This window comes from Magnolia sinica, chromosome 6 (assembly GCF_029962835.1).
Source record: "Magnolia sinica isolate HGM2019 chromosome 6, MsV1, whole genome shotgun sequence".
In the NCBI taxonomy this organism is placed as follows: Eukaryota; Viridiplantae; Streptophyta; class Magnoliopsida; order Magnoliales; family Magnoliaceae; genus Magnolia; species Magnolia sinica.
The window spans coordinates 78,079,217-78,103,491 of record NC_080578.1 but is presented as its reverse complement, the minus strand read 5'-3'; the positions used below and the strand labels follow the sequence as shown (position 1 = coordinate 78,103,491).

Genomic DNA, 24,275 nt, shown 5'->3' with positions numbered 1-24,275 from the left:
CAAACAGTAGTAACCATTCTTCAAATGGACCACTAAAAACCAAAGTGGCCAAAGGTTCACAAGCAACAACAAAAGGACCCCAACCATTGAACGGTTGTGATCATTCGACCCCAGATCCTAGGTAGCAGTATTTGGGGTGCTCCCGAAGTGCACCCATCTTTTCCCCGTTTAAAAAGCATGACTCCTCAAAGCCTTTTACACGTGATAAAGAAACCACCAAAAGCAATGCTGCATGCGTGTATGCGATTCATCAGCTGCAGAGCTTCTCTCTCTCTCTCTCTCTCATGCTCTTTGGCTGCCTCCCTTTTAGCTTCTTTGCCTGAAGAGCATTGGCTTTGGTGAAAGGAAAAGGTTGCTTCTTTTCTCTTTTGGGTTTCATGGTCTTTGAGTTGGTGACTGGATATATGGTGGGGAATTTGGATTCTTGATTTTCTCTTTCTTTCTTTTGAATCTTCTCCTTATCTCCCACCCTCTATATATCTATCTATGTTTTGGTTCTTGGTATTGGGTTCTTTCAGTTTTCTGTTTTTTATGCTTTTTAAGGTTAAAGTAAGGTGAGTGTTTGGAGTTTTTTTTGTGTTTCTTTCTCCATGTTTCCTTTTGGTTTGTGTGCTCAAAAGCCTCAAGTTTTCTATAAAGATTGCATTTTGAATATTGGGGTTTTGATATTTTGTTTCATTTTATTGCTTTTGTTTCTTTCATAGCTAAATTTCATTTTTTGAAATAAAATTTCAGAGTTGAAATTTCAAATTTTTAATACTTGGGTTTGTTGGAATCTATCTCTCTGTTTTGTGTTGTTGTGAAGATAGCTAGATTGTCGTTTGGGTTTTTTTTTTTAAGTTTTGATTCTTGAACTTCACTTTTCATGGTTGTTGAGTTGTTGAGCTGAAATTCTGAGGGAAAGATCTTTATTGCAAGATATGGGTTTTGAGCTTTATAACTAAGAGTTTGGATTTTGGGTACTGGGCTTTTCCTGAGTTTCTGAGCTGAAACTATCTTGAAAAGGTTTGCATTTTACGCCTTGGATTTTTTAATGCGAAGGAATAGTAATACTTTCTAATCTGCATTAAAGGTTGTTTTTTTATATTCCTTATATACCTCTCATTGAAAGCTACATATCCTATTATTACCATTATTTATAATAAAAATAATACCATTGAAGCATTTATTGTTGTTTTCTTAATTGTGATTGTATTGAAGTACTATTTCATTGCAGATATCATATTGACAAGGTTTTTCTTCTCCATGTGTTTGGTTTTTCAGGATAGGTAGGTTGAAACATTTGAGAAGAGATACAAGAGGTGTTTGTATGTGGTGGGTTTCTCTTTTGTGTCTGAACAAGGTTGTATTTTAAATAGATTTGAATCATCATCAAAATGCCTATTAGACAGATGAAAGAGAGCTCAGAACAGCACCTTGTGATCAAAACCCAAGTGCAAAGCTCAATGAACCCCCCTCAGAAGCCGTCGAAAACTGTCCAAAATGGCAAAGGGCCACCTCCTCAAGACCCCCGAAATGCTAAATTCCAACCCCATGATCCATCTCCTGGGAAGAGTAGAGGGAGAAGAAGAGGAAGAAGGGGGCAGAAATCCACTAGTTCTGAGGTCTGCACGGTCTCCAGGCATCGGCTGGATGGAGTGGTCGGGGTGGAAAATGGAAGTGGGTCTTTGGAGAATGGAGGTCATGTGTGTGATATGGAGATGGGCTTTCCTTCTTCAAGCAAATCTCTGAGGTTTCCCATTAGGCCAGGACAGGGGCAAGCAGGGGTGAAATGTATAGTAAAAGCCAACCATTTTTTCGCCGAATTACCGGACAAGGACTTAAACCAATATGATGTAAGCTATTTGTTATTATTATTATTATTTTAAGCTTTTAATATAAGTTTATGAGCAGTTCTTTTAATTGTAGGATTGTGATTGCTGAAAACTGATTTTTTTTTTTTTTTTTTTTTTTAAATATTTAATTTTAATGAAATGATTGTTGAAGGTTACTATAACACCTGAAGTGGTGTCGAAAACTGTCAATAGAGCTATAATGGCAGAGCTTGTGAGACTGTATAAGGAGTCTGATTTGGGAATGAGATTGCCTGCCTATGATGGGAGGAAGAGTCTCTACACAGCTGGGGAGCTTCCTTTCACCTCCAAGGAGTTCAAAATCAAGCTTGTGGATGAAGATGATGGAATCAATGGTCCGAAGTAATGATCCCTTTGTTTTCTCCTGTTACTCTTCCTTTTTTGTTGTTTGCTTTTTTTATTTTTTATTTTTATAAATTACTTGCTTTTGGCTTTCAAAAAATTTCACTTTTTGTTGGAATCATGTGATGAATACAGAATAATGTTCATATGATGGGCTTCATGGAAGCTGTATGAAGTGCTGTCCCCACTACACGCTGGAAAACATGTATGGTGATTGGACCGTAGAGCACTATGTGGATGGGCGATACCCCAAAACTCATTGATTTGAACATCTGATTGTTGTGATTTTCTTGTTGAATATGGACAATTTCTCTTGGTGTGGTAACCTTGTGGTTCTGGCGTCCATGTGATGTCCCACTAAATCAATGGTCCTAATCACTGTGAAGAAGTGTTTTAAGCTTCAGTAGGGATGTTTTGGGTTCTTCTGTGCACAGAAAGCATCATTTACGCTGGATTGATAGAACTCGGATTCAATTTCAGGTTGACATTTTCTTTTATTAGTTTTCTCGACTGCTAAAGCATCTAAATATTACTGTTGTTATATATTTCTCAGACGAGAGAGAGAATATAATGTGGCAATCAAGTTCGTTGCCCGAGCAGACTTGCACCATTTGGGCCAATTTCTAGCTGGCAGACGCGCAGATGCACCACAAGAAGCTCTTCAGATTCTTGACATTGTCTTAAGGGAACTTTCCACCAAAAGGTTTTGCTTCTTGGAAGTGCTTCTCATTTTTCTATATTTTATGTAATGTTGGATGGAGTCTTGAGTTCTTAATTATCCTGAAATGGATGTATTTTGAAGGTATTGTCCTGTTGGGAGATCCTTCTTTTCACCTGATATTAGAACGCCGCAGCGTCTTGGTGATGGTCTTGAGTCGTGGTGTGGATTTTATCAAAGTATAAGGCCTACACAGATGGGGTTGTCTCTAAATATTGGTATGTGAACCACGGATGAATTGGCTTATGATTGATGAATTTTCTTGCTAGAATGTTATAACAATAAAAGGAACAGGCACTAAGTGCTTGTATCTAAGTCAGTTGTGAAGGACTCATCTCTGTAGACATGTGGCAAACATGTACAAAATATCAATTAGGCCCAGCCAGATCAGTCAAAATCCAACGGCCCTTTGACAGCACTATTTGTACGTCCGTTGTGTCGTAAGTGTATTGGTAATGCCAGTCAGATGATTGTTTCAGTCAATTGGAGGATTTTTGCCAACTGCACATCACTCGTTGGTTGGACCTTTTCTTTTAATATTTGCTTGTAATCATCAGAACTCCAATCAGTGGCTACAATCATCCAACATATTTGATTTTAGGGCACGACCCACCTATGGACCAGCAAATCAAGTTTTCAGATCTCATAAATATGTGCCACGTACATGGAGAGGGGCTTGATAACTTAGCTAGCTACAAGTCATAGCACCTGATCCTTTCTCTGTTCAAGTATTTTGACTTTTTTCCACTCTTCTGTAGACATGTCTTCGGCAGCCTTTATTGAGCCTCTCCCTGTAATTGAGTTTGTAGCTCAACTCCTGGGCAAAGATATATTGTTGAGGCCGTTGTCTGATTCTGACCGCATTAAGGTATTATGTCACTTCTCCAATTTGGTCAAGCACCGTAACTCTTATTTTGGTGATAGTGGTCATTTACTTTTCATAGGACTTATGTAAATTCACTTTACAACATTGAAAAATGTCTACCAGATCAAAAAAGCTCTCAGAGGAGTGAAGGTTGAGGTGACTCATCGAGGAAATGTTCGGCGAAAATATCGGATTTCGGGATTGACAACGCAACCCACAAGAGAACTTGTGTATGCTTTTCTACTTGTATTTGCTCATTCCTCACCAGTTTAGTAATTTTGCAAACTTAGATGTCACATTCTTTACAATTTGACTGAAATATTTTAGTTGTGACATTACACTCTTTGCAATAATGCTTGTGGGATTTTTGTGCTCTCATTGCCATTCCCAAGCCCGAATAAAGGAAGGCTGTGTCAGGTTGGCAGCTGGCATGAAACTTCTGTCACAGCTTTTATCAAGAATGCTACTGGCAGAAGGCTGACCCCAATTAGTTGGGATAAGGCTTGGATGATGGTGACGATGATGATAACTCTAGTGGGCTATGCTACAGTACACTTTCCACAATTTAGTACTAATTTTTTGGCAATTGATCCACCGCTGTGAGGTAGAAATGCGAGTCCGTCTAGCCATCTAAATTTTGGGGTGCCCTTTTAATTGAGCATAGCCTCAAACAATATACCGGTTGGATGATCTTTACCATCTGACTTTACCTGTTCGACTTGTAGATCTGATCATCTTAATTTTGACTATCAATTTGATGAGTTCCCAAAATTTAGTAAACTTTGGCAAATGCTTATGCTCAGAGTAGTCACATCAAGAACTTCTTTGAACTAGAAGAAAACATGTTCCAACAAGGTTAACATCCCTTCATTCAAAAAGAATTAAAAAAGAAAAAAAGGGAAAAGAAAAGAATAGGATTAGGAATGTCATTCATAAATGAATGGCATGGAATATTGTAGTAGTCTCTGGCTCTCTTCAATTGTACATAATGACTGTCACAAGGAGATGAAATAAGCTCCATATTGATATTTTTCATGATTCCATTTCATCCCACAGGTTTCCAGTTGATGACCACTCAACTATGAAATCAGTTGTTGAATACTTTCAAGAGATGTATGGCTTCACTATCCAACATACACATCTTCCTTGCCTTCAAGTGGGGAATCAAAAGAAAGCTAGCTATCTTCCAATGGAGGTACGGGTTTTGACATTGATGTCCTTCCTAGAGATTGATTTACTAGATGGCCCATGAACCTTTGGGCCATATCCAAGAAGGCATGTGATGATTGTGATTTGCTAGGCCTGCAAAATTGTTGGGGGACAACGTTATACTAAAAGATTGAATGAGAGGCAAATCACTGCTCTACTGAAGGTTACATGCCAAAGGCCGAAGGATATGGAAAATGACATTTTGCAGGTATGAAATCAGTCTCTACAATCCATTACCATGAAATCCTCAAGCTTGTGCCAGATGAAGTTAGTTTTTCCATTTGTATAGATTAGCAATCAGTATTTTGTAGTTTGCATCCTTATTATAAGCATCTCTTGTATTGGTTTCTTTTTGGCTTTGAAGGGGTAATTTGATTCGTTGCTTGGGCTTAATCTTATTACATTTATTCATGAGAATTATTTTTAATATTCTCCATTAGTTTGTTGGGTGGCATGCTATTACCTGTTGGAGCTACCTAAATGCACAGGTGCTTAAAGTTGATATCTCGTTCTTATTGTTATGATATTTTCCCCCCATTCTTATAGTGTTAACATATTTGTGATCTCAACTACTTCTTCCCAAGTTTTGTGTGTTAACTTTCGTTGAATCTGATATCGATTATGATTCCCAATCCAGGATCGTGAAACACACATACACAATATTATCAAACTAGAAAAACCACATAATTAGGAGCCATTTCGAACTGGTGACGCACGACACTCCTCTATGGATTTAGGCTTTGGTGATGGGCTGCTCCTATCGTTGCTCCATGCTTTCTAGAGTGTGGACACCTTTGGCTCACCTTTTCTCCAATTCTCTCCTTTAGATGTGTGCTATAGATGGGGTAGCCCCATACATTTTTGAACTTGGTATGGGCAAGGCCAGGGGTCTTGTCTTATTTATAGGCTTTGGTTACCCTCTTTCATCATAGAAATGAAGTCTTACTAAGATTCTTATTCATTGCATATGTTAGCCTTTTAGATGTGGGGTTTTTCTAATATGATTAGGCTTTGAAGACTTGAGAGTCTAAGTTTTCCATAACCCTAAGAGGGGACATGCATGCATGTGGGCCATAATATGCATGGGCTACGCTAACAACACAGATTTTATATTAATCATTTTGGTTTGAGAGTTTCATTTCTTTCATTTATGAGTTGTGTTTGTGTTGTTGGTGCTGGTATTGTTTCTTTGCTTCTTACCTCTTCAAGACTCCTTTTCTCATGTTTACAACCATTCTTGTCTTCCAAAGAAATCTTGGTGCAGTAAAGGGCCTAGTCTATGACACAATTTGAATAATTTGTGCAGACAGTTCAGCATAATGCTTATGATGAAGACCCATATGCAAAAGAGTTTGGGATCAAAATCAGTGAAAAGCTAGCTTCCGTAGAGGCTCGGATACTTCCTGCTCCTTGGGTAGTCTATAGCTTATCCAATCATGGTTGATTTTTGAAGACAATATTGCACCTTCTCATTCATCCGGTCTAATTTTGTGTTCTTCTCATGCTGTTTTTTAGCTGAAATATCACGATGCTGGGAAGGAAAAGGATTGTTTGCCTCAAGTTGGTCAGTGGAATATGAGGAACAAGGTATGTATTTCTGAGCTGTCATATAAAGTTGCATTGGAACTCTTGCGTAAGTCAGTGGTTGCGTGCCCCACTTCTCTGTTGGTTGCAAGCTGAGTTGCAGTTTCTTTTTCAGATCATCTACTTCATACTAATATTCAAGTTGCAACTAACTTCGTTCTATACTGGGTGGGTGCACAGTTTTAAGACTTGTATGAGTTAGATATGACTCGTCCGAGTTGACTTGGATTCGATGCTACTTGATCTGGTTTGATACCACAACTCCCCTGCCCAGACTTGGTGAGTCACAACTCGACTCGAGACTGAACTAATTGATCCGAGTTGCTGAGTCTAAAAACCATGGGTGGATGCATCGTTTCCATTGTTCCAAGCAACAGAAAAAATGAGTTGAAACCTTTTGGCTTAAAACATTTCAATCCTGTTGTTATTCTCTCCATTTTAATATTGTAAGTTCTGTTTTCTGCTTTTTTTTCAAATAGGCTGAGCCTATTTTGAAGCTGGGGGCCTGTTTGGAATGCACAATGAATGTGGACGAGAGTGTGGATCCACTGCCATGAATGAGAATGGAATTATAATGGGCCTGACCAGCTATCATTAGAGCTGCACACGAGTCGAACCGAGTCGAGCTTGGCCAAGCTCGGCTCGGTCCTCAGGCCTGACTGGGCAGCTCGGGCCAGCTTGAGCCAAGTTTGAGCCGAGCTTGAGCTCTATCTTTCAAGCCGAGTTCGAGTTCAAGCCTATGAGCTGAGTTTGAGTTTAGGTTTTATAGTTTTTAATACACACACACACACACACACACACACACACAAAACATTCATACTAAGTGAACTTGATCCGAGTCGAATCAATTCGAAACGAGTCAAGTTTGAGTCAAGTTCTGAGCTGAGTTGAGTTCGGTCTAGCTCGGACTTGGCTTGAAATCTTTTTGAACTAAAAAAATCAACTTGTCTTGGCTCGAACTCAGTTTCGAGCCGAGTTGAATTGCTCGAGTTAACTGAGCTAACTCGGTTCGTGTACAGCTCTAGCTATCATCATGTTCTCATTTTGGTATGCATGTTGTGAACAGAGGTGTTTAGCGTGTCCCACGATCCACATGCGCCAAATGACTCCTTCCATCCATTGTCATGAGATGGGCCCAAAACAGGCCCACTAAACTTTACTTCATTTGTGATCTCAATCTCCCAATGTGCTTTCTGTAGCTTCGTACGATATTTTTTGATTGACTCTTGGTCTCCTGCCCATTGTAAATTAGAAAATGATTAATGGAAGCACTGTCAGCCGGTGGGCCTGTATCAACTTCTCACGAAGCGTTCAAGAGAATGTAGCACGTGGGTTTTGTAGCGAGCTGGCTCAAATGTGTCAAGTGTCTGGCATGGTAATTTTCTTGGTTCGCAAGACTCGCTTTTGCGCAAGACTCTGTTTTGGTGCACTGTTCAATTGAATTGCAATAATTAGTTCAATAAAAAGCAAATTATCATCAAGAGTTGGTGCATATTATCTCCCACAATTTAAAGACGGTTGGCGTAATCCATAAGCATTTCAAACTTTTTTTTTTTTAGAAGCCACCTACCACTGTTGGATGGTGGGAGATATGCATGCACAGATTGGAACTGAGTTAGCATTAACTACTCTTCTGTAGGAATTCAATCCAGAACCTGTAATTCCAATCTACACAGCAAAGCCTGAACATGTAGAGAAGGCTCTAAAGCATGTCTACCATGTATCGACGAACAAACTCAAGGGTAAAGAGTTGGAGCTGCTCTTGGCTATTCTACCCGACAATAATGGCTCGTTGTATGGTATGCAGATTATATACTTTGTGCTTGTTAACTAAAGCTCATAAACCAAGGTATTTGGTAACGGTAACGGCCTGCCTTACGACTGTTACAATACGGGCTGTAATGGCCCCCCTTAACGGCTGAAGTTGTCTTTAAAGTAAAATTTTAATGGTCTGCTACATGCTGTTATTTATGGATCCTTTTTTATTTTCCCAGAGTGGGTGTTTACAGGCCTGTTTGTGTAGTGGGTCTCACCGTTATCGTTATCCAATGGCCTCAATACCTTGTCATAACCTCATGCATAACGGACTTCCTTGTTTTTACATTTGAAATCTGTTTTTTTTTTTTTTTTTTCAGGTGATCTTAAGCGAATATGCGAAACTGACCTTGGTTTAATATCACAATGCTGTCTCACAAAGCATGTCTTCAAGATTAGCAAACAGTATCTGGCTAATGTCTCTCTAAAAATCAATGTTAAGGTGAAAAAGCAAATTAATTCACCCTTTTTTGTTAATGTATTTGTGTTATGTAAAGTTCGTGCTGCACGAAGATGGATTGTATGGCATGTTTACGGGTGCTAATTTGTAATTGGTAAAGCTCCTAAAACCTTGATGTGATGTCTCCTTGTACTGCAACACTGGTATGCAACTGTGAGAAATTATAGGGCACTGAGACTCAGCAAATGCACAGTTTTCTGAGGTGGAGGATTCCTTATATGTGGGATGTTTGGTCCATGGTTCAGTGATCTATACTGCTGATATGAATATCCTGGGCCTCACCATGGATGCGAGATGCCCAAAAAATTCTCCCAGATTGGAAGATCGTAACCTTATGACTGTTTTTACATGAAGATACATGACAACAAAATAAATATACCGATGGGTGGTGGAAATAGGTTAAATGTTGAATGGTTTTGATCTTTCATTCTGAGAGATTTTATGGAAACCCCCCGTCCATGTTGGGACCCATTGATCTCTGAACCATGGGCCCATCAGATCGGCAATCTAGATCACTGAATCATGGGGACACAGTACAGAATCCTCTCTGCCTCAGCAAACAATGCATCATTTCCTCGTGCAGTCACACTGGTTTGCAACAATCAGGAATCTATATAAATATCTTTTCCATCCACTTGTCAAAAGCATGTTTTCTTTTCTTCATCCCCAAGGCTGGCTTGCCTTGTAAGTTCATACAGGCAGCCGTTAAATGACACCAGAATGCTCTTGCTGCAGATGGGAGGAAGAAACACTGTTCTTTTGGATGCTATCAGTTGGAGGATACCATTGGTTAGTGATATACCAACTATAATATTTGGAGCAGATGTGACCCACCCAGAGAATGGAGAAGATTCCAGCCCTTCAATTGCTGCTGTACTAATAAAAACATTTCTCCTTTTTGAGCTCCTTAATTCCCATGCAGACTATTTAATATCTCAATTGCTGATAGATTTTGTTTCTGTTGTAGGTAGTAGCCTCTCAGGACTGGCCGGAGGTTACGAAATATGCTGGATTGGTTTGTGCTCAGGCCCACAGGCAGGAACTTATACAGGACTTGTACAAGACATGGCAAGATCCTGTCAGAGGCCCCGTTAGTGGTGGCATGATCCGGTACAATGTCCTTTCAACTGTTTGTTGTGATAGTATTCTTTCCTGAGGAAATTGATATCTTCACTTTTCCCAATTGATTTGCTTACACCCATTTTCCATTTTGGGATTTGAAAGTACATTTTTGTGTGTAAGCAAATCAATCAAGGTGGGCCGAAATGGTAGTTCCCTTTCTTGAACTCCATTCTTATTTCGTTTTTATTGCAGGGATCTATTGGTTTCGTTTCGGAAGGCAACAGGGCAAAAACCATTGAGAATTATATTCTACAGGTCAATATGCCTATTGAGAATGGTGTCTACATGCATGATGCATGCATATATCATGCCCACAACTACATATATGATCAATCAAACATAGCTATGTAATACATGCATCCATGAATGAATGTATGCATGGTTGCATGCATGAACTGTAAAGACATACATAGTCATGAGGATTGCTAATTCCACAAGCATGTTGGAGCTGTACACTTCCACACACATGCATGTGTCACGCTATTGAGATCTGAGCCTTCTATCAGGTGAGATCAGTGTTTTAAATAGCGGTAGCGTGATGCGTAGCACCCAGCCCTCTATAGCGTGTAGCGTAAGCTACACGATACTTCTATTTTTAAATTTAAAAATAGGACAAATATAATAAATAGTGAAAAAAAAAGGAGAAAAAAATATAAAAATGCCTAAAAGATGATTCATTTTATCAATTATAAGCATGTTCAAAAAAGTTATTAGTTAACATTTATCAAAAGCCAATCCACATATATAAGCCAAATCAAATAATTATCACATCAACAACTTTCTAAGCAAACCACTTTAATTAATAATGTCTAATTGAAACCACAAGTCACAATTATGAAAAGAAATAAAAATCCCATAGGTTAAAAGTATCAAGTACAATACAAGTGTCACATTCCTCAACATTAGAAACAAAGAAAACTTGAAAAAAATAATAAAAAAAATAAAAAAGTAAAAAAATACATTGTAGCTTACGCTACGGACGTTACACGCTATGTAGCTATAGCGTACGCTACAGGGGATTTACGCTATTTGGGACGCTACATAGCGCTACGGCCACGCTATGCTACGTAGCGTATGCTACGGGCGCTATTTGAAACACTGGGTGAGATACACTGTTTAGATCGTTTGCAACAAAAATCAGGCCAATTAACAACTCAGGTGGTCCACAGCATGTCAAAGCAAATGAATGGCTAGAAAAGGTTTATCCATCAATTTACTTTGTATGTCATGGCCCATTTGAATGGTGAAATTGTCTGATTTTTTAGGCAGAAGACCTAGTCATCATTTCCAACCTTATAGAAAGCTCACATCTCACACAATTGTTTCACATTTTCACCTGTGTCCACATTGGAAGCATATACATGTGTGTAGAATTAGCAAACCTCGCATATATATCTTTTCAACTGAAGTAGAGAGAGTCTTGTGGGCAGGGATGGTGTGAGTGAAGGGCAGTTCTATCAAGTCCTTCTCTATGAATTAGATGCAATCCGGAAGGTGTGTGATGGTGTTTTGGTTTTATTTTTTTCCTAATAATTGAAGTTTTCAATTAACGAAATTGAGGATGCTAGGGTAATGAGAACTTAGAAATTGATTGTTTTTCTTTTCTTTACAGGCTTGTGCCTCTCTGGAACCCAATTACCAACCGCCCGTGACATTTGTTGTGGTCCAGAAACGGCATCACACGAGACTGTTTGCTAACAATCACAATAATCGAAGCAGTACTGACAAGAGTGGAAACATTTTACCTGGTAAAGACAATGGCATCATAAAATATCAAATCATATTATAAACCTCACTTCGAGTCTAAGTTTATCTAAGAAAAGAATTCTGGTTTCCCAGGCACGGTGGTTGATTCTAAAATCTGTCATCCAACAGAGTTTGATTTCTATCTCTGCAGCCATGCTGGAATTCAGGTGATTTAAATACACTTGTGAGTTTTACTGAGATTAATCACTAACTATAACACTCACTGGAGGGGTCGGGAACTTGGGATGGTGAAGTGTGGTGGTTCCTGCCAAGGTTTAAAAATCAGTTTAGCGTATCATATCTTCACCACCAATATAGAGTTGTCTTGCCCCACATAGCTCCCTCTTGGACCTGCATCAGGATGATACACTCATATGGTCTATGGCTGATAGCTGTTTGTATTGGGCAATACGTAACAGTTTCAGACTATACTTTCAATCTTGGTTCCTGCCATCACCACTAGCTAAGCCTAAAATTGCTAAATTTCCATCGACTCTTGTCCCACCAGATGCTGGCACTGTGTCCTGATCATGAACCCAAGGTCACCACAACAGAGAATTGCCTCGGCACCTTACCAGTCGCCATCCCCTTAAATTCTATTTATTTATTCTAAAATGTTTATTTATTTATAGTAGGCAGGCTAAAAACTTGTATTGAAAAGCTAGTCGAGAATGGCACATAAAAGAACTTGGGCATTGCCACGACAAATGCCAAATCCTTTAGAAAAGAATGTGGATGGAAACACAATAGACTATGAGCTGGACCAATTAAAATTTAGTTATGAGGGAGGGTTTTGAAGTTACCATCGTAATTCTCTTCATCAATACTCGAGCAAAAAGGGCAGTGTTTTCCTATTCCTTTTACAGTTTTACCATGTTCTGTTCATCAATGTCATCGTCATCAGCCAACGTCCATGACATTACAGCATCAATCAGATAGGTGGATCTTGTCAGATTGATGGATCGCAGTGACAAATCAAGAAGCAGAACAAAAGGAAATATTTTGCACAGAATAATATAAATATTTATGTGGTTTGTTGCTCAAATGGGATTCCTGATTTTCTTGCAGTAGGTTCATCCATGCGGATGAGATATCTGATGACATATACGGATATTACCAGCGATTTACTCAACCAAGATTGTAATTCCAGTTTACTTAATCAGGTCTAGATTGGGTTGGTATTGACAGGCACAACATCAATAAGCTGAAATTTTCTAAAAACAAGGTGGGCCAGTGGGGGCAATGGTCTGGAATGAAAATAGATCTTCGAGGAACAATGTATTCGGTGTGGGAATTATATGATCCAAGACTGGTATTGGTTCTCAAATCTGTAAAAGTAAGGTTGTCCAAAAGTCTCCTATACTGGGAGATCCTAGCTAATCTCCGCCCCTTTTTCTGTTGCATGTGGATCCCTCATTAGTCATTTGTCACTTTGCTGCTGGACAATGGAATGGTAAGGAATGGCAGCAGGGAGATTTTGGGGTAATGTCCTGGCCAGTATGGCCCATTATATTGATGATCTGGATCACTGAAACATAGCCCCCACTTGTTGAGACTCAAGGATGGAAGACACTGCACCTCGTTTGGTCAATAACCTAATGATTCGTCGTGGGCGGAATATGATTCTTAGTACTTCATAGTTATTAGAAGTACTTCGTATTTGGTAGGTAACACATCAATCATCTTTCAGATAAAGAAAAAACAAAAGGGTAACAAAAAAGAAAAGAAGAAAATAGATGAATCTGTATGTTTATTCACGATTCATGACTATTTCCTCCAATACTTACATGGAAAGCGTTGATCTACCACTTGGTCCACATCTGACAATTTGATGACGTAATGAAATGAGCTTTGCTAAGCCCACATGTGCGTACAGGTCAGCTAATGCACATGCCACCACATATGCTGGCGTGGCATGCAGGTGCAATATCCAAGCCATCCATCAGAAGTGTACCTCTATGTAAGATTCTATATCCCAAGAATCAGCATGGTCCACTAGTCAGGTGGGCCCAATTAAGTGAACAAATGTATGGTTGTGAAAAATAGTTTGAAGTTTTGTAACCTGTTCACTCATTTCTAACATCATGGCATACCTACCGAATGGAACACCTTTATCTTTTGACAGTAGCATGATTAGCATCTACACAGAGTTCCACATGATGGATGGCTTGGATATTTCCACTCTGGCATATTTGGTGGCGGGGGTGCATTAGCTGACTTGTATGTGCATGTGGGCTTAGCGAAGTTCTCATTATATAACTTGGACAGACACATTTTTCAGTGTAGTTTTCTTAAATAACTTGCATGGGATTGGGACATGTGGTGCTAATAGCTTTTTCTTTTCCTTCTTGCAACAGGGCACAAGCCGACCAGCTCATTACCATGTTTTATGGGATGAGAACAATTTCACGGCAGATGGGATTCAATCTTTGACAAACAACCTTTGTTATACGTAAGTAGAGGGTGCATATTACGTTTGAAATATCTTCTGAAACCAGTACGTAGTGGTATTGTCCATGAACGGTATGGGTGTATCGGCCTGAAACAGCCCCGTATTGGTGGTGAATGATAAGATACCCAATATAAACCTTGGGTGTATCTCATTCCAAGTCTTTTCTGCCTACGCATTAGTTTATGTAGAAGGATATTGTTATTGGAACCAGTTCTCATTGATAAATACACCGATCTATTCTACTTTCGGTTAGTGATTCATACAACCTTTTTAGTATTGTTACCACCATAAGTAGAAAGGATGGGTGTATTGGTCAGTCAAAGTGGGTGTAAATCATGGGACCTGTATGGATATCCTACTTTGTTGTGTTATATGTTTGGTTTCTGTATTGTTGATTCCTTAGTTTACAGGTATGCAAGGTGCACGCGCTCTGTCTCTGTTGGTAAGTCCATGTTTCCTTTTTTTAATCAGTTCGTTGAAATTTTCTTAATGTTGCTTTTCCTTAGATGACTATGGGGAGAACGTTAATGTTATAGGCCAGTTGTTTCTTACATGAAGCATGCTCATACAGAATCTGAGCTGCTTATCAGGTGGATCGCACCATTGTACTGGTCCCAAAAATCAGACTAGTTGGACAGAAGGAACTTTTAGATGTTAAGGGGGCATTTGGATCTTAAGTCACTTAAGATAAGCTACTTATGCCTCAAGTATCTTGGTTTCTACTTATTAAGCTGAAGTGATTAGGTACCTTTAAGTAAAAAAGTTTCTCTTATAATTGATCTTAAACCAAAGTTACTTATTTCAAGTAAGTTACTTATCTACTGCTGTAAGTAGAAAAAGTAACTTATTTGGTGGTATCCAAATGAGCCCTAAAACAAAGTGAACTGATGGTCCAACGCAAATTCTCAAAATTAGCATTTTCAGTTGTCCAGGCAGCCTCTTTTCTGAGCCCCAATTCAAATCCACGGCATGGGGAACCTGATGAGCAGCTGGGGATCTTTGTAGGCATGGCCTTTTTGCCTCTGTTGTGTAGCATAGATGTGTGGAGTGCAAGTGAATGTTCAGCATTCAACTAGCTAAGTTTTTTGGACAAGCAAACACACACACACACACACACACACACACACACACACACACAATGTCTGCATGTGATATTGACCATTATGCCACTGAATTTTAAAGATGTGACATACATATTCCTGAGACCTTACACTTCCTTTGTTGAGAGGGGGAAAAACATGACTGATTGTGGGTGCAGTGGAGATTTAGACATTTAGAGAAGTCAGAAACGCATGAAGCTTTATGGGCATATGGTAACAATGTAGATACATTTTCGAAGTGTCCAAAATATCCTTCTCCCAGAATTTAACCAATCTATATTATCAACTTTTGGGTGATGTTGTTGCAATCCTTTAACGGAGCAGGTGTGTGTGTATATATATATATATATATATATATATATATATATATATATATGGTTTAAGCGGGGAGTTATATGATCCTCAGCCAGAGGATATGCATAATGTCATCAAGCTTTAAGTCTGTGTCCAAGTGTATCCTCCCATGGTGAACCAGACCGATTATTGATGGGTCCCACTGCGAATGGACCATTCCCTGAAAGCCTACTTGTAGGGACTACTCTAGCCCTAGGCTTTGTGGGTTTCAAGATTTCAAACAGACAGTTAAGAAAATACTGGAATGGTGCATGCCATCCATGGTGAGCCTCTTTGGATCATTGAGCCATGGGATATGCATGTACAGATTCGAGGCCGAGAATCCTCTGCATATCCTTGGATGGATCATATGGTTGTTCCCATAGAGAAAAGTATCCTGAAATTAGGGAGTATAGACTTCCCAGAGTGTCCTCTGTGGCTTGTGAATCATCATTGATGTTAGCACTAGTGTTTTAAATAGCGAATAGCGTATAGCATAGCCCTAACCCCTTTGAAGCATGAGGTGAAGCTACATGGCATGCTACTACTAGATTTTTAATGTTGTGCTCGGTTACACCAATTTCATGATATTCAGCATCAAATTAGACTAAATAATAAATGAAAGTTAACAAATTTCATGATATTTGGTGCAACCAAACACAACCTAATATAATAGGAAAGGGCGATGATTAAGTATAAAGGTAAAGAAAAAGCAACAAAACTGGTTTAATATTTGTTACTTGTAAGCATTGAAAAGATTAGCTAATTTTTATTGAAAATAGTTAAATGTAACAAATCATTGAAAACATTAATTGGTTTTAATGTTGTAGTGAATAATAACTTGTAACGTGAGCTACATAGCATGTAGCATATACAAATTATCATGTATTATAAGGATACATGCAACTTAAGCTATTTTCATGAGCTACATAGCGTTAAGGCTAAGCTATGCTATGTAGCATAAGCTACACACTAAAGCATAGTTATTTAAAACACTGGTTTGCAAAAAGTCTACATTAACTTAGGATGTTTGGTCATGCTATCAAATTCATCATCATCGTCATCTTTGTTGTTGCCATCATCATCATCATTTGAGTCAGTTTTACAAATCATTTTTCGCCAATGTATCGTATCTCAGGCATCATCCTCGATAAGCAAACAAGAAATTCAAAATTCGGAGACAAAATGTCATGTAAGAGGATAATGCCTGATCGATCCAGATTATGGGTCAAGGTGGCCATAATGGCCCAAAATTATCAAGGTGTTCCATAAGGCCACCTTCGTTACCATTACGATATGGGCCGTGACAGCTGTTACCTAACTGATATGTGGGGGCTACTTTCTTATTATGAACTCTATGTAGAGTGATTACAATAATCTCTTCTCAAAATGTGTGATTTAATAGTAACTGTTAGTAGTGACTCACTTGGACACTATTTTCCGGCATGTCTGCAGTTCCTCCTGCGTATTATGCACATCTAGCTGCATTTCGAGCTCGGTTTTACATGGAGCCTGACATGCAAGAGAACCCATCTTGTGGCGGTGTAAGACAAGCATCATCGCGGGCCACACGCTTGGCGGGGGAGACAGTTGTGAGGCCGTTGCCGGCCCTTAAGGAAAATGTGAAGAAAGTAATGTTTTATTGTTAGGAAGAGAGGTGGGAGGTTTGTGGCTCCATCCAGCTCCTGCTTACCATGTATCATGTATCTGTGGTTGATGGGCCGTCATGGTGCGCCCACCCATTTTCAATCATTGATGATCTAGATCTTGTAGCATGTTCTTTTGTAGCATATTACCTTTTCTTGGCAGGATTATAGGGTCCTGTGATGCATCCATTCTGTTGAACTGGGTTCATACATTGGTGATACAGATTGATGATCTGATGGGCCTCGTTGTTGATGGGGCATTCCCAAAAAATCTCGTCCATTGGATAGTTGTACCCTCTTTATCAGAGGCCTTCACATGGACAGTTAAGAAGACAGATACAGCATAAAGGCCAAGGGTTGGATGGGTAGGGTATGCCATTCTTGAAGGTATTTTATGGTGTCCCCATTCAAAGTGGGGCCCATCAGATCAATGGTCTGGATCGACCAAACAATGTTCCCACCAGGACCCAATAAATTTTCAACTGGATGTTATGTTGTCCTTGCACTATGGATATCTTCCCAGTAGTAAAGATGAATCTTCATTGACGATAATTCATAACCACATGCAAGAATATAACCGAGAATTAGTAGTTGCATTTGGATATGTGGGCAAGCAAATCAATTCATCTGGTCCGTTCATTTTATATGATTCACTCTTGATAGGCCACTGAACAAAAATCATACTTTAGGGGATTGAATATATGATCCATCCCACATGTTCTTAATTCAGGCAAGTGGGACCCATGATTCGGTAATTCAGACCATTGGTCTGTTGAGCCTCGCCGAGGATGGAGCATGTACCAAAAATCTGTGATTGGAAGATCCCATTTGTCTATTAGAACAATTTCCAGTTGATTCATCCATGTTCTTCTATGCACACGTGTTTAATAAGGCTCATGTACAAGCCCCATGCAAGTACCTGTATGGCACCTGAAGTCCGAGATCCAGTCCATCTATCAAAATGGTGCTCCTATATTAGTGCCGTAGGCCAAGAATCAGGTTGATCCAATGGTCAGGTGGGCCACAGTTATCAAAATAAATGTACGGCTCTGAAAAGCGTGACTGATGTTTTCTAACCCATCCCCACCGGTTTCCAATATTGGGGCTCACATGCTTATTATACCAGATTTTATTTTTGAGAAAGCATGTATAAGGGTTGGACTAAGCTGATGGATGATTTAGATCGCACGGCATGTGCTATAAAATACAAAGTCATGTCATCTAACCATTGAATGGTGCGTTTGTTAACGTCTCCCCTTCCCCGTTTGAGTTCAAATCAAGTCAGACCTAGCATTATGAGTTGAAAGGAAAATGAATTTTTCAACCGGTAAACCCAAGTCTTCAATTTCCTCTCCCATGTGTTATTGTTCATATTTGGTTATCCCTCACGTGTGCCTCTATATGACATGTATCTATATGCCACGTGTGCTAATGCTCTACATGAACTGCTATTCATCTTTTCTGGCAAGCCACTACCATCAAGAAAAGATGGATAGCAGCTCATGTGCAATGTTATGGGAAGAATGGACCGACCACAAAGATAAGGTCAGGTCAGGATTTTGTACATTTCAATAGGTTGGACAATGATAGATACGACTAAAAGGTTCGTCCTCTGGCCCTAGACTGGGTTAGAGATGAGGTTGAGCTTGGTCAACTTGTCGGTAGGTCAGAAGATCCACTGATCAACCTGTGCTAAAGGAACTTGATTGTTACTCGCCAAAGGAGTTAGGCCGGTATAACCCTAGGCCGGCACAACCTTTCTTCTGCTAGTTTTGATCTGATCCCAATGGTTTCTATCCAGGATTTTAGTTGAGGATCTAGGGAATCAACTGCAATATGGGTATTCCAGAGATCCTAGCCAAAAATCTCAAAAGATCCTTGCGATATGTATGGGATTCAAATCCTATAGCAACACACTCTTACTAAACAGGGAAATCTCCTCTATGCCACCGCCTCCTTCACATATAAATAGGAGTCCCCTCTAATGGTGAAAGGTACACATTTTCTAGCCTAAAATCCTATTTACGATCAAACCCAGACTCTCTGTCTGACTTAGGCATCGGAGGGTCCCATGTACTAGCAAGAGTCTTCTTTGTCTATCCCTTATACAGGTACATGAAGGTCCAAGGTAAGCTCACCAGATTTCTACATCAACATGCAAAGCAACCCACATGTATAAAGTGCTATTATATAGTTTCAAGTGCCCACATGTGCTAAATACACCTATATTTATTTTGTTGCGTGTGTGATCATACAACTTCAACCACCTCACATATGCCATTACTCTACAATTTAGCTTCAAGTGCTTCATATATTATGTGCATGTCACATATTTAACTGTTCATTTTCTAATTAATGTCAAATGTAGGATTTATTATTTATTTTTTTGCAAAGCAACAAGTTTAAAAATAATTAAAATTTATAGAAAAAATATTGTTAAAAAACAAACAAGAAAAGCTAGGTTTCATTTCTTGAAAATAATGTTTTCTAAGAAATACTATTTTCGGTCCTATGCTTTTCACAAATCCAATAGACCCTGCTAGCTTTTTTTTCTAGACTTACATATGCCCAAAATATCTATGTACGCAATTACCTTGTCTTCACGCAGGCGGCTGGTTACTAAGCGTGGGGGCCATTAATGTGTCCACATGTAATCTAACTTATCCATCAGGGTCAGCCCACTATAAAAGTTGGATGCTCCAAAATTCAGGCCAACCCAGCCATCATGTGGACTGCCATGTGCATTCGAAGATTGTAGGATGGTTTTCCATAATTTTCTATTCTAGGGTCACTGTTATTTCTATGGCATCCAAGAAATACATTAAGTGATCCCCACTATAATAATGAGATGTCCTAAAAATAAGGCCTACAAAATCATTAGGTGGGCCTGACTTTGAAAGCAATGGACAACCATCTTAAAACATAAATAAATTCCAGTGGCAAGCTACATAATGGCTGGACTGGCCTGATTCTTGGGGCATCCAGCTTTCATGATGGTGGGACAACCATAATGGATGGGTTGGATCGTATAAATATACATGTATGTGGGCCCTGTGGTCCCTACGTCCAACATCTGCATAATAATCTTACTTTACAAGACTTGGGCGAGGAACCTAACTCAATATCAAAAGAACAGCCGTATGATAACTCATGCTCATCAGCGAATGCTTTTCTAAAACGAGAGCCATATGGGTGAAACTTTCATGAGATCCACCCCGTTCATCAGGTATGCTGCCTCATTTTAACTATGGAACTCAAAAGTAATCACCATCAAAGGATCAGGTAGGCAACAACACCACAGGAAACGGTTGGGATGGAAGACCCACCATTAGTTTTTTTTAAGACCCACCGTGGTGTTTATATGCCATCTAATCCATTCATCTGATGTGTCTCAGCAGGATGAAAGATTTATCAAAATATCACAGCATTCTAAAACTGAGGTGATATATATATATATATATATATATATAAATATATATTACGGTGGCCCACATGAGTGTGGGAGCATGTACTACGAATGTGCTCTCAATGCTCCAGCAAGAAGCCTAGAGCTAGGCCGCGTAAGATGGGCCTGGCCCAGTCATAAAAAAAATGAAAAAAGAGTAGCTACCTGAAGTGGACCCGATCTAGCAAATGACATGGTAAATAAATCCAGTTCCACTCATAACGATAGACGGTCCATGTTCAACTAGACTTCCGGCCCTCCGATAAATCAACCAAACCTGATTTTGTGTGCGACAGTGGACCCCTGAATAGGTTTCCTCGATCGATTGCATTTGAGCCTAACCAAGCCCAAGCCCGTTTGGACCATCACAACCGTCCAATTAAGTGCATATAAAATAGACGACTTGACCATTTTCCTCTTCTTATTTATTTTTCGCACCCTGAATCGTATAGCTTCAGTCATATTATCATGCTGATTTTGAGGCCATGTTGTATGGACAGTGTTCCTTTCCCAGTCATATAGGCCATAGTGGAATTTGAAACAGGATAATGCAAGAAGACATGGGACCCACTTTCTCAGAGTGAGAGGGAGTAGCCATGAACCTCAAATGAAATTGCAGTCCACTAAATAAGTAAAAAAGTTCCTAAAAAAAGAAAAAGAAAAAGTCTTCGCTGATCATGTGGGTCACACATGTACATTCGACATAGACATCTTTTCCTAGCCATCCATTTTTCTCCTGCAAATGGATCAACTAGATGAGATCAGTAGCCAATCCACTAATGATGAAGGAAAAAAGATAGCAGCTGTCTGTAAATGTAAAAGAATAGAGAACCACCCTCCATGACACATGAATGCATAGTTTGTAGCTCTGCAGGCTATTCCTTCGTATGGTTTTGGCAAATATTTCCTAATTCCCATTCTTTAATAAACTTAGTGGACTTTCCAAATCCAATGATCGATGAAAAATGGTGCATTGGTAACACTACTAGAAGTTATTTTTAGTAGATTCTCTTTTCAAATAGATGTTATTCTTGAGTATAAAGGGTGTTTAGGAACATTTCCTCATCATAACCACTAGACAAGTAAAAGTAAGCTAGAGGTGCCTAAGCATATGCAGCTATATTTACAAGATGTTTGCTAAAATTGGGGCTGTTAATCTTAAAAGCTGATGTCTAATAAGCATGGAGCCTTCATCTAAGGATGGAGTATTTCTAAAAGCATTGGCTTAGCAAGTGAAATACACTCTTAAGGTTATAAGAGAAATGTGATCTTGAGGCTGAATATTGAGAAAGTTCTGAGTAAATTTGTTTTTACAAATACATGGATTGGCAAAACAGAAAGGTGTTAGAAAAATTATTGGTTCTCAGCTTTGGTAAATGGTAGTTTCTGATTTCTTTTTAGTCCTCACAGAGGCTGCATCAGAGATATTCTCTCTTGTTGAGCATTTTTATCTTGGCAGCTGAAATTCTTAGTAGGGACTTCAAAAAATTGATAGTGTCGTGGGTAGGTGTGTTTGTTTGTTGGGAAATTGTGTCAAGGACATTTTGATATCATGTTAGTTGTGTTGGAGGCTATATTGACCAGAAAAGGGGTACTACCCTGTCCTTTCTATTACTTGTATGGCATTAGATGCCTTATGTAGCTGAGTTTGGCATCATGGGTTGATCATGAGAGGTAGTGGCATCTGACGGTCAATTATCCAGCTATTCATGAAAGAGAGATGGCTCGATGTAGAGACTCTTAAATGGCTTGGTTGCAAGAGGGGAATTACTATTATTTCCAAGAGTTTGTGGGATGTTCTGATCCCTATTTGTTCATGAATATAGATATCTACTCGTCACATTCCCAAAGAAAGTCAGACTAGGCGGCTTTCATTGATATTTGGGTGTGCATATATACATTAGAGGCCACAGTTTGGCACAAGTTTTTAATTACATATATGAGAAAAGTTTTTAATTACATATATGAGAAAAGACTATCTTGTATTGTGGCTTTGGACATTCTTTGGTCCTTAGTTCTTCGTCTTTGGAGTGTCCCAACTAAGAAGGTTGTGATAGCTTGGGGTGTACATGAATATTGTCTGTGTCGATAATGTGATGGGAACTCTCATGCTCGAGAATCGAAGTCACTATGGTGGGCATTACCCAAAAAAGCTAAATCCCTCTGTGCCTAGCGTTAAGATCACCGGGTCTGTGCCTGGCTATATGCATGGTCGTGAAAGAGGCTTTACCGTGGGTTATTTGCACCCATAGTTGTTTTTATGGCTAATGGAGAACTCCTTACTAGACATAGGAAGTGTTGGAAGTCCTGCGCTATTATGCCTCCAACTCTAAAACCATGGTTAAGAATAACTCTAGCCTTGGGTTAAGAGATGTGACTTATGTTAAGGCATTAATTTTAAACATTCAATAATACATTAGACATTCATCCAAACAAAATAAGAAGAAACTTTATTCAAGACTTAACGATAATAATAATGTCAACCATCCACTATTAAAACTGAAATTTGTCTCATTAAATAAAAACTTAAACTGTTTAAGCGTCATCCCATTAAAAACAAATAATAACTAAAGTAAATCATCAATATTATAACCATAATCGGGCCAACCTTGGAGAAATTTGACTTACTTCTTAGTCTATATTTTTCATCAATTAAATGTTATGAGGTAAAATTACCTAGTGAATAGTTCTGAATACAAAAATAGTTAACAAAATTTTTAATATAGCATTTAAAACAATAAGTGAGAAAATATTTTCAAAATAAAATCAACATGCATGAATATTCCGCATCTCAAGTTACGGTTTTCATTATAACACTAGGACTAATTCATTTCCATTTGGTATACAATTTCTCATCACCCATCACTCAAAATCACTCTTCTCTAGTTGGACACATAGGTGCCAAAACTGAAGTAACATTGGTTGTCTAACATGACACTACGCTATGCGGAAACTTACAGAGTTTAAAAGTCCTGTGTGTGCAGGGGGTGGGGGACAATTAACATTTAGGCTTCTAAGCCATGTGGGCTCATGCACATAAACTACAAGAGATACACCAAATTTAGTAATTAGTCTATGATGTAAGTTATGAAAATAGTGTGCTATAATTAACTGCCTAACATACAATCTATTTATGTATTCATAATACAAAAATTGAATACAAGCATAAATAGAATTGCAAACATCAACAATCGAAAACACAAGTATGGATAGTGGTTCGGTTAAATACCTACTCCACTCCCGGTGGACGCACTCTCCTCGAGTGTACCAGATTTCACTATATCGAAGGTTTCCAATAAGTTTATCTCTAACATGTAAAATGATTTTTAATAGGCTCACCACAAACCTTTGGTCCTACATAAGAACCTACACACACTCACCCATGTTGGTGGAACACATACACACCTGCGTCGGTGGACCATGTTTCCACCTATGTCGGTGGCTCCCGTGGAGACTTAGTTGGCTTTCTATTGGTTCACCAATAACCCTTATTGTCCTAAAACAAGGACCTACGTATACTCTCGCCAGAAGCTCCCTTGGAGACTAACATATATGCACTCGTGTCCGGTGGTGATCCTACACAAG

At 39.0% G+C, this 24,275-nt stretch overlaps 1 protein-coding gene across 5 annotated transcripts; it reads left to right on the top strand.

Annotated features, from left to right (window-relative positions):
• Positions 1-206: 206 nt before the first annotated feature.
• On the top strand, positions 207-17,374 carry LOC131248900 (protein argonaute 10-like). 5 transcript variants are annotated; one of them, XM_058249408.1, is made up of 23 exons: positions 207-351; positions 1,264-1,835; positions 1,987-2,195; positions 2,749-2,898; positions 2,998-3,131; positions 3,672-3,781; positions 3,902-4,008; positions 4,835-4,973; positions 5,079-5,195; positions 6,294-6,401; positions 6,503-6,574; positions 7,824-7,946; positions 8,211-8,370; positions 8,707-8,828; positions 9,582-9,719; positions 9,814-9,956; positions 10,161-10,223; positions 11,399-11,462; positions 11,581-11,716; positions 11,808-11,881; positions 14,072-14,166; positions 14,577-14,608; positions 17,055-17,374. In XM_058249408.1, the coding sequence occupies exons 2-23, from the start codon at positions 1,377-1,379 to the stop codon at positions 17,246-17,248; spliced, it is 2,949 nt and encodes a 982-aa protein (XP_058105391.1). In that variant the 5' UTR covers positions 207-351; positions 1,264-1,376; the 3' UTR covers positions 17,249-17,374. The 5 variants fall into 5 exon arrangements, with proteins under 5 accessions (XP_058105391.1, XP_058105393.1, XP_058105392.1 ...); XM_058249410.1 differs by lacking the exon at positions 207-351 and adding an exon at positions 388-407; XM_058249409.1 differs by lacking the exon at positions 207-351 and adding an exon at positions 434-554.
• The last annotated feature ends 6,901 nt before the right edge of the window (positions 17,375-24,275 follow it).

Coding starts and splice junctions, on each gene's coding strand:
- LOC131248900 (XM_058249408.1), top strand. CDS start 1,377: ATGCCTATTAGACAGATGAAAGAGAGCTCAGAACAGCACCTTGTGATC. Junction 1,836..1,986: donor AGGACTTAAACCAATATGAT/GTAAGCTATTTG, acceptor TGATTGTTGAAG/GTTACTATAACACCTGAAGT. Junction 11,463..11,580: donor AATTAGATGCAATCCGGAAG/GTGTGTGATGGT, acceptor TTTTCTTTACAG/GCTTGTGCCTCTCTGGAACC.